The 13,064-nt window shown below is 50.0% G+C and overlaps 4 protein-coding genes across 4 annotated transcripts; 1 reads left to right on the top strand and 3 right to left on the bottom strand.

The window, feature by feature from the left end:
• Positions 1 to 519: 519 nt before the first annotated feature.
• On the bottom strand, positions 520 to 1,383 carry BKA67DRAFT_533583 (uncharacterized protein; the record flags this gene model as incomplete). Its single annotated transcript, XM_046099725.1, has 2 exons — positions 520 to 1,060; positions 1,124 to 1,383. The coding sequence occupies 2 exons, from the start codon at positions 1,381 to 1,383 to the stop codon at positions 520 to 522; spliced, it is 801 nt and encodes a 266-aa protein (XP_045962664.1).
• Positions 1,384 to 2,401: 1,018 nt separating this feature from the next.
• Positions 2,402 to 2,786, bottom strand: BKA67DRAFT_533582 (uncharacterized protein; the record flags this gene model as incomplete). Its single annotated transcript, XM_046099724.1, has 2 exons — positions 2,402 to 2,685; positions 2,753 to 2,786. The coding sequence occupies 2 exons, from the start codon at positions 2,784 to 2,786 to the stop codon at positions 2,402 to 2,404; spliced, it is 318 nt and encodes a 105-aa protein (XP_045962663.1).
• A 928-nt stretch (positions 2,787 to 3,714) lies between these two features.
• BKA67DRAFT_214024 (uncharacterized protein) lies at positions 3,715 to 6,302 on the bottom strand. The gene is made up of 4 exons (XM_046095516.1): positions 5,043 to 6,302; positions 4,688 to 4,983; positions 4,452 to 4,639; positions 3,715 to 4,392 (listed from the first exon to the last, which is right to left on the bottom strand). The coding sequence occupies exons 1-4, from the start codon at positions 6,068 to 6,070 to the stop codon at positions 3,817 to 3,819; spliced, it is 2,088 nt and encodes a 695-aa protein (XP_045962662.1). The 5' UTR covers positions 6,071 to 6,302; the 3' UTR covers positions 3,715 to 3,816.
• A 154-nt stretch (positions 6,303 to 6,456) lies between these two features.
• On the top strand, positions 6,457 to 11,715 carry BKA67DRAFT_558031 (putative ABC multidrug transporter). Its single transcript, XM_046102299.1, has 6 exons — positions 6,457 to 8,036; positions 8,096 to 8,601; positions 8,654 to 9,565; positions 9,622 to 10,566; positions 10,620 to 11,059; positions 11,123 to 11,715. Exons 1-6 carry the CDS (start codon positions 6,814 to 6,816, stop codon positions 11,213 to 11,215), a joined length of 4,119 nt encoding a protein of 1,372 aa, XP_045962661.1. The 5' UTR covers positions 6,457 to 6,813; the 3' UTR covers positions 11,216 to 11,715.
• The last annotated feature ends 1,349 nt before the right edge of the window (positions 11,716 to 13,064 follow it).

Here is a 13,064-nt window from a genome sequence, read left to right as displayed (position 1 = left end):
GCCTTTCCGCGTTAATAAGCTTATATTTGTTCAATCGTACGGACCCGTCCCGCACCTGCTAAAATACATACCCCACTGTGTTTTTCTAGGTGTGCCACAGTAGAGGCTAGACTGACTCCCTTTTCCCGTTACAATTATTCATAAAGGGAGTGCCTCATTGAGGGCCTCATTGAGGGTTGGCGGCGTGAACACGAATCTGGAAAGAGATTCGCTTAAGGACCGACGCTCAAAGTCATGGTCACTACTCTAAGTAACAGCAAAACTCTGGCCAACCGTATATGCTGGATCAGGTTAGCAGGGTTCATTATTGGCGCGGCGATTATTGCAGGCAGCAGTCAAGTTCGGCTCGCATGGCAATGGGCTGTTCGAAGCGACGGCGATAAAGTACCAGTCCCGATAAGGTTACACACGACAAGAGTCTGTACAAACTTTTCAATAACTCGATATAGAACACAAAGACTAACTCTAAGCACTGTCGAAGTCACACGCGGTGACGACTACGGTCAATAGCCCAGGCATTCATTTTGTCCATCGTCTCTCCTCCGACCTAACTCTAGTGTTCGACCGATCGCGGCCAACGTTTCTGGTAGCCACACCGGCAAAGACAAATGCGACGGTGACGATGAGCTCCTCGATGAAACCGAGTCCAACCTTATACCCAATGTCTCCGGTCACTGGGCTCAAAGACTGGTTCTGAGTGCTGAAGTACACCAAACTGGTTATGATCCGGATGCCAAGAAATGGAATCGCGAGCGCGACGGCATACAGCAGCCATTTGCCCTGCTTTTGATCCGTGGAACCAGATGAGGTCGTGCGCGGTCGCGCGAGGAATGAGGCAGCAGTCACCATGGAGATGCAGACCCAGCTTAGTAAAAGCAGGACCATGCCGACGATAACCAGCTTCTTGTCCTTATTCCGGACATCCTCAGTAATGTCGGCTTTGCTCATGCCTGAAGCACCAACGCCTGTCAACGCCACTGCGGTACTGATGACGACATGAAGGAGGAGCACCCAAATCGTGTCAACACTTCGACGTCGGTTCTCGATGCTGTATCCGCGGCTGCAGGAACGGAATTAGTAAGGATGTACCAACTCGATCCGAGCTGGATTGAGCGAGACTCACGATTCGTGGAGTATGCCGACGGCGGAGAGCAGCAATGGTGAGAGCCCAATGCTGGCGACGAGCGACGCCGATGGGTTAGTCGAATCTTTCAGCTGCATGGCGCTAGAAACGATGCGTAGTGTGAGGAAAACGAAGAGGTATGCCCATCCGATGATGGCGGCATGCCGGATGCCATGTTTGAGTGTGATGTAGACAACTGGTAAGGCAAGGACGATGTCGATGGCCAGAACGGCGGCCGGGAATGAGTGATCAGAAGACATGTTGTGGCGTGATATATAAGTGCTATTCGTGACGATGAGTCTGACAATGGTTTCCTCGATCCCGCAGAAGCCAAGGCTATATGGCTATATATACGCTCGAACGTCTAAATCGGGTTTCCAGAGGGGGTTCATCGAACTCCATAAATGCGCGTATACATCTAGTCTCCGGCATCAAAATAACCCATTGCGACTGTGCCATTTTGCTATTGTGGCCCAGCCAGCCGGCAGTGCGAAGATAATGAGTGTGCGAAACCAGAGGATGTCAGAACTAACGAAGCGAAATATTCACTATCCAAACCCTTACACGTAAATAGATAAGATCCTCCATTCGACCCTAGCATTTCCTGGGTATGTGCTGCAGACTATAGGCGCAGTCAATGTCAATACGTGTATTGTAGAGAATACACGTATTTCCTGGTACAGCGTTGGCCGGCTTAGCCCATCGCGCTACGGCTAGACAGGGAGATCTTTATCCGCTATGTAAACGCGCTAGAGGCTGAAGGATTCCTCTTATTTTTAGTGCAATGTGCCCCAAAAACCGTCCTTCCCACGGGTGCACGAATACACGTATTACGTATGTACGTACAGCCCCAGCTGCAATCCGTATGTCAAAGCGAGTCTGTCGTTTCTGGTCTACCTCCGACTCGCTAGTCGCTCTGATAAAAACTATCTCTACCTCTTATAGTATGTTTGACATTATTTGTCTTTTGGCTTATGCTTCTTCGTTTTGCTCAGTGTTCAATGTCTACGTCGAGAAGCACTCAAAAATTGTTGTACGGCAACGCCGAATATGGTGTCTTGAAGGCAGCATAATTCATTGGGTTTGAGGAATAGATGAGGTGGCCGCGTACCTTCAGGCAGGACTTTAGGAAAAACTTGGCAGGTATTGAGAGTTCAACGAATTTGAGGGTCAGGATCATGAGTTCAATTGCTAGCTGTCGCTCAAGTAGCCATCCTTACTCCCCACGCGATGTTAGCATTGCACGGAACTCAGCGCTCAACATGCATTTGGAGCCCTCTAGAAACCCTGCTTCGCAACAATCTTCTCGGCATTGGCGATCGACTGAGCCGCGTTGGGATCCACGAAACCGCATCCTGTCTTGCCGTTCTGGAACTCGGCACCAATTCCAGAGCAGATACCCACTGCGTTGCCTTCTGCATCTGTAGCACCACCGGCACAGCAGCCCTCTGCGCAGTCATCGTCCGCAACACATCCTCCAGTGGTGAACTGCTGGCCCTGGCCATTGCCTACGTCACGGGCACCGGCGTTGTTGGGTGTCAAAGCAATAGCGCCAAGGGCGACTGGGGGGCACGGCGGGTTAGCTGTCTGCTGCAGAAAAGACCCGAGCTTGAGGAGATTCCAACTTACAAGCAAAAGTTGCGATGATGCTGATGCGAACCATTTTGTCTGATTGAAGCGAATGTCCAGATTCGTGTAATGAATGTAATTAATTATGTAGTTGCAAGAAATGAAGGGCGCCGGGCCTTAGAGACAGAATGTGACTGTGCAAGAGAGTGTGTTGATGAGGATTGAAGATATATCGATCAACGAAAGCTAGAGTTAGCAGCGATATATAGTTGAGGTCTTGTTCTGTCAGCGATCTGATGTCGGCGTGACTGAGCGACGATCATTGCTGGTCCGATCTTGACGCTGCCGCAATCCCGGGACTGCTGAAACTCCGGATCAGACGAAGACCTCAGCCAACGCATGGTACGTCGCAGATTCCCAACGGGACCCCATTAACCAGCATTCGCATTCAGCTGGTCCTTGTCAACTCATCGATCTGTCCCAAGATCAACCGACATGCGAAACTACTCTCGAAGAAGATCAGTCCAGCACCAAACGATCGTGGATTACGGCTGTCGGTCATGCGCTTGGTGATACTTGAGTGGAGTACTGCCGATTGGCCAAGCCTATGCAACCAACATCTTCTGACCAATTCTGTTGACCCGCAGCCTTCATTCTCTGGTTATGCCCACTCGCTTCGCATTTTTCCTCCAAGGCCTGTTTCGAAGCATGGAGATCGAACTGACGAGACTTTGAGCGACAAGCGACACCGCACGATCGACGTAGCATCAAATGTCAATATCAGCAAAGATCGGAATGACAACATGGCTTCGCTTCAGTTGTACTTGGTTGAGCTGTACGCAGGTGGCATGCTTTTACTAGAACCCCCGCCTCCTTCCCCCAGAATTTGCGAAGTGTATGCACAGGTTGGCTATGATTGATAAGGCAGGATTCTGCTCTGTTGATTTGGGTGGTGGTCTTGTATGGGAAAGCACGATTTTGCAAAGAAAGTTTCCACGACTCTCGACAAAAAGCAAAATAGCCTATAGTCTCTGAAAGGTGCAGCCTGTAAGTTTCAGAACACGATGAATCTACTTCGCTGTACATTTGCAAGTCGTTCCCGATAGTACCACGACATACTCCGATCAAGTGTTGTGATTGTCAGCTCCTTCAAGACTCGAAGTGTTGTAAGGCGACAGCAAATCCACGGGGAAGAAGTTGAACAGATCTGTAGTGATGACATCGTTCTGAAAATATGGCAGGGGGTTGGCATAAGCCACGGCGGATCCATCTATGTTCAGAGCGTTGTCGAAGTTGCCTTGACCTGATACAGCAGGTAGGTTGCTAAAGTGGATAAACTGCTGCGACTGTGTAGACCCTGCATTCAGCGAGGGGAACTGGAAGTTTGGATGAGGTGGCCCTTGTTGAGTATCGCTTAGCACTTCGACTGCTGTTGTGTTGCTAGAAGCTAAAGATGCCAATTCAGTCGATGGTCCCGTGACACGATTACCATTTAAGATGATGTCTTCCACAAGACGCAACATCTGCTTCATAGAGTTCTGCGACACAGTGACAGGCTCGTCCTGGACCATACTGCTAAGCATTTGGAGAGCCATGTTGATGTAATCCACATTGTAGTTGCGTTTTGCCGGATGACGAAGCATATCATACATTAACACTACACAATTTGCATCGAGAAAGAACGCATAGTATCTTGTCGTCTTTATAGAAGCGTCAGCCACAATCGTACTTTGACTACAACAAAAGGAAAACTACTTACCTTACACGCCTCGTCCTTACGGAACGACGAGGCAGCATACACGATAGAGTCTTGAGCTGCATCGATTGCATACCTGCAGGCCTGCCGGAGCCACATTGTGTCAGGTTCTTTGGGGCCACCGGCTGGCTTGAGTGCGGAGTCGGCGATCAGGAACGGCCGATACGTGAGTAATATGACGTGGTAGTACACTTGCAGCTGTTAGATGTACATTCCGATGGACGAGGAAACGAACTTACCACTGTGTAGTTGAAGCGACGCCACAGCTCCCCGCGATTTGTGTTTGTGCGCCAGACTTGCTGAACCAATCCCATATTGGTCCGCAAATTCACGGAGTCGGGCACCGATCTTCTCCGCTGCGACATACAATTGACCCAAAGACTCATATCGTCGACCATAAATTACACGGGCGCCATCTTCTGCTATTTGTGCAAGCCTACAAAGTCCCACCAACACAGGCTGATCATCTGGGAACGAAGCTGATATATCTGACATTTTCAGTGCGCTTTCCCTGCCGAGCGCCAGTGCTTGCCAGCTATATGCTATTAGCTTAGAAGTCTCCACGCATGAATGATCTACAAAGGAATGGCTTACCTCTCATGGAAATACAGACACCATAGAGTGATACGCCGCTTCTGTAAAATGTCTGCTGGGACCAAGGAGATATCGCTCTCCTTATGTAGACCCATTGCCAGAGCTTTTCGACATGCAACACCTAGATTGAGGTATGCAGAGTTTGGACGCCCCATGTTTGTTTGATACTCTGCGAGTAGGATTGAGAGCTGTATCATTGACAAACTAACCACATCATCGCAAACGACTGCTTCTTGTTTCGCCTTGATAAACAACAGCTCAGCCACGTCCGTATGGGCGGTTGTAAGACCACCGATAGCCAAAATGGCTAATGTGAGTGCTCGTCTCTGAGGTGAAAGCGACGAATCTGATTCATCGCTATAGAAGTGGTGGAGTAAGTCATCAAGCTCCTGATCAGCAAATAGTGGGACTATAGGTGATGCTGCAGCCTTAAATCCGGCCAGGAATTCGACAGCCTGCTGGACCGGCAGTGATGATATTAGAGACATGTGTGATGGCAATGGATTTGAACGGGTACGCTGCGCAATCCCAAAGAATATTGACCTCTGAACAAAAAGGTCCAACCCCGGTCCTCCCTCTTGGACTTCACGATCGCCGGGTTGGTGATGTGAGCTAAAGCACAATATCTCTCTATGCAATTGCTGGAGGAAGGCAAATTGCGACGATGGTCCATAGAAAAGGCGCGAACTTTCAACGGAGTCAGCTTTATTGCCATGGGTAGCAGCAACACTCTGGTAGAGCTGGTCTCTGGCGTGATCGGCTTGTTTTTTAGGCTCCGGCGGATTGCCACTTGCGTCCGGGATCTGGGACTCGCTTTGAGACTCATTGGTCGTCGAACGAGCATGACTAGGCCCTATGATAGGGCTCAGGGTGTGGCGCGCTGACTTTCGAATTCTTATGCGTTGACGATACGAACACTCAGATGGTCGCCGTTGACATCGCTGGCAAGGCTGCTTGCCGTCGCAGCGGACCTTCTTTTTCCGACACGGTTCACAAGCCTTTGGGATCTTCTCCACAGCACTCTCCATTGTAGCGCAACGATTCCTGGTGGTACACAGGTGCTGGCAGCCTTGATGCCCTCTCAGGATGCGCTTCGGATGCGCACACGCACGGATTTATGGATTTAGCCACTGCGATACGTGCAGACAGGATAGAAGCCTCCGGCTCGGGAATAGAAAAATAAGATCAAGATAACTTTGAAGACGGTCCGATATTGAAGAGACTGGTTTCCCCTGAGGCTCTCCCATCAATGATGATCTGGGCAACTAGTCTAGGTTCGACAGAAACGCAATGTGATGAATGACATCCGGACCTTCCGTATTTCCGTAAGTCCGGTCACCTGGATTTACTCCGTATCATCCGCTAATCAGACGCAAGTTGGCCGGTGCGCGGCCATGAACGCAAGCAGATTCCCCACTAAGGTGACATCTATGGAATTGTTTTCTAACTAGAGCGGAATGCTTATACATAGAACACGGATTTACTTAAGAATGACAAGTAATTTTGCTTCCTAATCAACACCAAGATATAGCTAGCTTGTCTATCGAGATTGTCGAACCCACTATCCCGAGACAATGGGTACGGGTTCGGTATCTCTGTCCTAGCGGACAACGGCAATCATGTCGTAGGCTTTTCAAGGTCCCCAGCGACCAGTCCTTGTCAGTGACCTCGGTCATTTATATAAGCCCACACAGGGTACCCAGAGTGCGGATTGGATGATTGAGGCTCTTGTGTATGCTGGAACGTCGTACCGCAGTCAATCAATTTCGCCATGTCCGCAACAACACCCTCAGAAGCGCAACCGACGCCACCAATGAATAACGGCCACGATATTGCTACAGCCTCCGACAGAGGGCTAACTGTCACATTTCAAGATGTAGCCGTGGAAGTACACGGCCTGGGCGAAGATTATGGTTCGACATGTCTGTCAGTAGTGAAGGACTTGATCCCATCTCTTAGGTCCAGCGCAAAATCTACAAGGCGTATTCTCCAGGGTGTTACTGGCCAGGTCAGACCTGGAGAAACACTTTTGGTGCTCGGTCGTCCAGGGTCCGGGTGTACAACATTGCTCAAGATCATCGCGAACATGAGAGGGGAGTATCACAGGGTGACAGGACAGGTTACGTACGGCAATTTGAGCTCCAAGCAGGCCGAGCAATTCCGCCACCAGATCACCATGAACACCGAGGACGATCTACACTATCCCACCTTGAAGGTATCTGAAACGATCAACTTCGCTGCTTCTACTAAGCTTTCCAGGTCAAGAGCAAGTGGATCAACTAGCGATCTATCTTACACCGATGAACAAACAGAAAAAGTCCTCTCTTCGCTAGGGATTGCGCACACAGCAGACACCATGGTTGGCGATGAGTTCATCAGAGGAGTTTCTGGCGGTGAAAGGAAGCGGGTATCCCTCGCCGAAGTCATCGCCACGGGGGCATTGATCCAGTGCTGGGACAACTCAACACGCGGTCTGGACGCCAGCAATGCGTTGGACTTTGCGCGGGTCCTACGACGGGCAGCGGATGAGGAGCGCAAGTCGGTCATCGCGACTCTCTACCAAGCAGGAAACGGCATCTATTCGCAGTTCGATAAAGTGCTTGTTCTCGCCGAGGGGAGGGAGCTCTTCTACGGGCCGGCCCAAACAGCGAAACGGTACTTCGAGGAGATGGGATTTGAATGCGCCCCTGGTGCGAACATCGCCGATTTCCTCACATCAGTAGCAGTTCACACCGAGCGAGAAATCCTTCCGGGTTATGAGAACCGCGTTCCAAACACAGTAGAAGAGTTCGAGACGGCTTACAAGGCAAGCGATATCTATGCCGAGATGGCGCGCCAGATCAATTCTCAAAGTCGGGAGTCGCTCAGTGCCGAGGTGGAAGACCTCAAAGAAATGTGGCAATCCGAGAAGAACCGTACAGTGGGCTTACTTTCTCGGCAGAAAAGCCCCTATCATGTGTCTTTTGGGCAGCAAGTAGTTGCCTGTACCCGTAGGTAAGTCAACAAGCCCAACACCTCGCCTTTTCTAAATCAAAGTACTCACGAAGCAACAGGCAATTTCAAGTGCTATGGGGTGACCGTTGGTCCAACTGTTTAAAGGTCGGATCAGCACTTGTCATTGCTATCGTCACTGGCAGTTTGTTTTATAATCTTCCTCACACCACGGCGTCTATATTTTCTCGTGCTGGTGCTCTCTTCTGGCCTATCCTCCATTTCGGTCTGCTGGCCATGTCTGAGACCACTGCCGCGTTCATGGGGCGGCCCATCACTTCTCGGCATAAGCGTCTTGCTTTTTCCCGCCCAGCAGCGCAAGCCCTGGCCTGTACAATCGCCGATGTTCCATTTGTCGTGGCAATGTTTAGCATCTATGAGATCGTCTACTATTTTATGGTACAATTCGAACAAGACGCCGGGAAGTTCTTCACGCAATGGTTCATCTTCATTGTATGCACTTTGTGTCTGACGTCGTTCTACCGCATGGTGGGAGCCTGGTGCAAGCACTTTGGTTTCGCATCACAGATTGCTGGATGGTGTACTATGGTCATGATGGTCTACGCTGGTGTGTTTCTACCGATCATGATTATCACTCAAGTTTACTGACAAGCGCAAAGGTTATCTCATCCCTGTGCCTGCTATGCATGTCTGGTTTAGATGGATTAGTTACATCAACCCGGTCAACTATGCATTCAGTGCTGTTATGGGCAGCGAGATAAGCGGCCTCGTCATGGAGTGTGTTGAACCACAATACGTCCCGTACGGAGCGAGCTATGACAATTCGACCTATCGCAGCTGTACTCTTGCGGGATCGACAACCGGTTCCTCTACAGTTTACGGCGAGTCATACCTCCAGTCGCAATACGGAGACCCAACACAACATGTTTGGAGGAACGCCGGCATCGTCATTGCCTTCTGGGTCTTCTTCGCCACCATGAGCGCGATTGGTTTCGAGTTGAACCTGCACGCCGACGCCGGTTCTCAAGTTCTTTTTGATAAACGAAACAAAGAGCGCGAGACAATGCTCGGCGGAGATACCGAAAAGGGAATGATATCGGATTCTAGCTCTGCCAATTCGGGAAACGCGTCCAATGGAATCATGAGCTCCGCTTCGACAGTGTTCACATTTCGGGACATCAACTACTACGTGCACGTCGCAGGAAAAGAGAAGCAACTACTTCAGAATGTCTCTGGATTTGTCACACCGGGAAAGCTGGTAGCCCTCATGGGCAGCAGTGGCGCTGGAAAGACAACTCTCATGGATGCATTAGCCCAACGAAAGGATTACGGTCGGCTAACTGGCAGTATCTTGGTCAACGGTAAGCCTCAAGGGATCAGTTTCCAGCGTACGACTGGGTACTGTGAACAGAACGACGTTCATGAACCCACCTCGACTGTTAGGGAGGCTCTCCTCTTTTCTGCTCGACTTCGTCAAAAGCATAATATTCCCGACGATGAGAAGGTGGCTTATGTTGAGAAGGTCATGGATTTGCTTGAACTCAGACCGTTGCAGCATGCTATCATTGGAAGTAAGACCCCTTTGTTCTCCCAGGTGCTCACTTGCTATACTGACCGTCTTCTCCAGCTCCTGGCTCTGGTTTATCTATCGAACAGCGCAAGCGTTTGACTATCGCGACTGAACTGGTCGCCAAACCATCCTTGCTATTCCTTGACGAGCCGACTTCCGGTCTAGATGGCCAATCAGCTTATGAAATCTGCAGGTATATGAGAAAGCTCGCCGCAACTGGTCAGACGATTATTGCCACTATTCATCAGCCATCCGCGGCACTTTTTGAGGCATTTGACGACCTTCTCCTGCTGACACGTGGTGGAAAGACAACATACTTCGGACCTACTGGCAAGGGCTCGTCTGTTGTTCTCGACTACTTCAATCAGCGAAATGCGCCTTGCCCAGAGGGCGCCAATCCGGCTGAGCACATCGTGGACGTTGTACAGGGCAGGCTGGATCCAAATGTCGACTGGGCTCAACAGTGGACCGAGTCGGCAGAGAGACAACAAAGAATGGCCGAGCTTGAGCGACTACAAGTTGTACAGGATCAGCATGAGGAGACTGATGATGACATGATGAGCTTTGCTGCCCCGCTGCCCTACCAGCTTGCCTTGGTCACCCAACGCCAGTTGGTGTCTCTGTGGCGCAATCCTGATTATGTCTGGAACAAGATTGGCCTTCACGTCACCAATGCGCTTTTTGGAGGTTTCACGTTTTGGATGATTGGCGACGGAACATTTGATCTGCAGCTCCGCTTAATGTCCGTTTTCAACTTCGTCTTCGTTGCTCCAGGTTGTATCAATCAGCTCCAGCCGCTGTTCCTCCAAAACCGCGATATTTTTGATACCCGGGAAAAGAAGTCCAAGACCTACAGCTGGTTAGCCTTCATCGCCGGTCAGCTTATCTCCGAAATCCCTGTCCTTATATTGTGCGGTACCATCTATTTCGTCTGCTGGTATTTCACTTGCGGCTTTCCCGTCACGGCCAGCAAGTCTGGGCAAGTCTACCTTGAGATGCTTTGTAAGTACTTTCTGCGCGACTACTTTGAAGTCGCTGCTGACCCCAAAATCCAGTCTATGAGTTCCTCTACACGTCCATAGGCCAGGCCATCGCGGCATACAGTCCGAATGCCTACTTTGCAGCGCTACTCAACCCTCTTCTCATCGGTGCAGGCTTGATCATGTTCTGCGGCGTCATCGTGCCGTACGGCGAAATCCAGGCATTTTGGCGTTATTGGCTATATTACATTGATCCGTTTACATATCTCATTGGTGCACTCCTGACTCCGGTCGCATGGGATGCAAAGGTAGTATGTGAATCTGGCGAGCTTACTCACATCCCGCTTCCGTCCAACACCACTTGTGGAGATTACATGTCAGAATTTCTGAGCCAGGCTGCAGGGTACGTGGCGGATTCGACCAGTACCACTAGCTGCGATTACTGTCCATACACCACCGGCGCCGACTACTTGAAGACGATGAACATAAACGCGAAATACTATGGTTGGAGAGATGTGAGTTCTCAAGCCCTTCAAGGAACGACTTCGTACTAGACTAGTCGCTAACAAACATCCCAGGTCGGGATCACGGCGCTTTTCTGCATTTCATCCTATGCTTTCGTATTCCTTATGATGAAGCTCAGAGCCAAGGCAACCAAGACTGCCTCGTGAGTGAAAATGCCATCGTTGGCATGGCCCGTGTCGATTTCTCCGGCAATTGTTTCCAATTTGACATTCCAGGTATAGCCTGCTTGATGCCGGCTTCTCAAGCGCGTTATAGGTTGCTTGCTCTCCAAGAGCTAGATATTGAACTAGATTTATACGAAATCTCACAGATAAAAGATTATTACATAGACCAAAAGCTTTAATTTAGACTAGACTAGAAGTTTCTTTACCGAATTGGCCGACGCCGGCAACAAGGTTCCATGGATCAAGATGTGCACAGTGACCCGCTGGTGTTAAATTGCGCCACTGTGAAATGACATGACATACCGGTGACCTATTCGGAGTCCCGAACATGCAAGCCTATGTAGAACTGCGTGCATCTAGGGATTACGCCCAAGGGTTTATGACGGGTCGGATGCAGTGACTGGCCATTGACGGTCGCTCACGCCTGATGGAACGAACGAAATAAAAAGAATATCGTGCCAGCATAATGAGTTGTGTCTTCATCGCCCCCAGCACATATTCTTGATTGGGGATGCAACGTTAAACCTCCAACATGCCCTGCCTTGTAAATCCACCATCTACGTACCATAGGATGGCCTAAACATGCACAAATGACGAAAGAGCGCAGGATTGTCGTTCACAGCTTTCGAATGCAGAGAAAGATGCATCATCTACCAGAATCATACGGTCCTAATGAGAAGCCATCTTTGTTTCATGTCATTGACCATACACATTTAACATTACTTCGACCAGTACTGGTGACAGCGGCCGCTGGCTTGCTATCCACAAGCCCTACATAGCTTCTATCGATTTCCTATCAGTGTAGGGAGATAATATCGTATGGTGGTTGACGAGGGTGACATGCATCGTAGCGTTGCGAGCGTTGAATCCTTCAACTGGCATGAGAGTATCAGCAAAGATCAACAGGGCACGCGAATCATAGCAAGGTATCGTTGCATGGTAACAAGAACCCGACGTGCTTGGGTGGTGGCGGATAGCTGTCAATCCGAACAGAAATGTGGGGTACCATAACCCGGAAACTCCAGTATCCGGGGCGGCAGATCACATTACTTCATTAGCACTCAGTGACAATGCAGTAAGATGCGAACGAGCATCACCCCCACTCGGCCTATTATGGGTATCGAAGAGGAGGATATCTGCTGGCAGTCCGACGCGACATGCGATCTTTTCTGTTGACATGTTGTGGAACCTCAGCAGGAATAACCGCAAGCGCAAGGTAGTCAGCCGGATCTACCGTGTTCCGTTTCAAAGTCCAGCTGATCCATCGAGTCGGGACCGCCAAACTAACGACATCTGGAAGGATCGTGGCTGTTTGATATGCTTCAATTTCGGATGACTACCACACCGCATGGGTGAGTCGCGTATACTTTCTCGTGTGAAGGACTTCCGGCCAAACCATTCTGCCACAAACGCGTGTCTAGGTGTCAAGGGTTGAACTATAACATGGCGCATGTGCCCGTTAGCCAGATGCCCATCAGTCTAGGACTAGGGTCTTTGAAGGGTCAGGGTGTGACAACTAGATAGCTGCTCAACAGCGTAGGCTTGGTAGGGTTTGGAATACTATGTATTGCCCGTGTCAATTGACCTACCTTGACTAGACTAGACGCGGACCGGATGCAAGACGGTCTCACCGGGCCGTGCGATTCGTTTCATTGGCCCGCTGATCTGCAAGGGACACTCCAACAGGATCTCAGGCGTAGCTGGTCACGACCAAAATCAATATTGCCTGTTTCAAGAACTAGAAATCTCCCTTCTCTTCTAGAAGGATTCGTATGGTATGTGTAACGTCAAACATCTGTTTACATGCACTTTCTCCACTCACGATACCACT

Source organism: Truncatella angustata, assembly GCF_020726525.1.
Source record: "Truncatella angustata strain MPI-SDFR-AT-0073 chromosome Unknown BKA67scaffold_2, whole genome shotgun sequence".
In the NCBI taxonomy this organism is placed as follows: domain Eukaryota; kingdom Fungi; phylum Ascomycota; class Sordariomycetes; order Amphisphaeriales; family Sporocadaceae; genus Truncatella; species Truncatella angustata.
The sequence above is the reverse complement of the archived record's forward strand: the minus strand, read 5'-3'. Positions and strand labels throughout refer to the sequence as shown.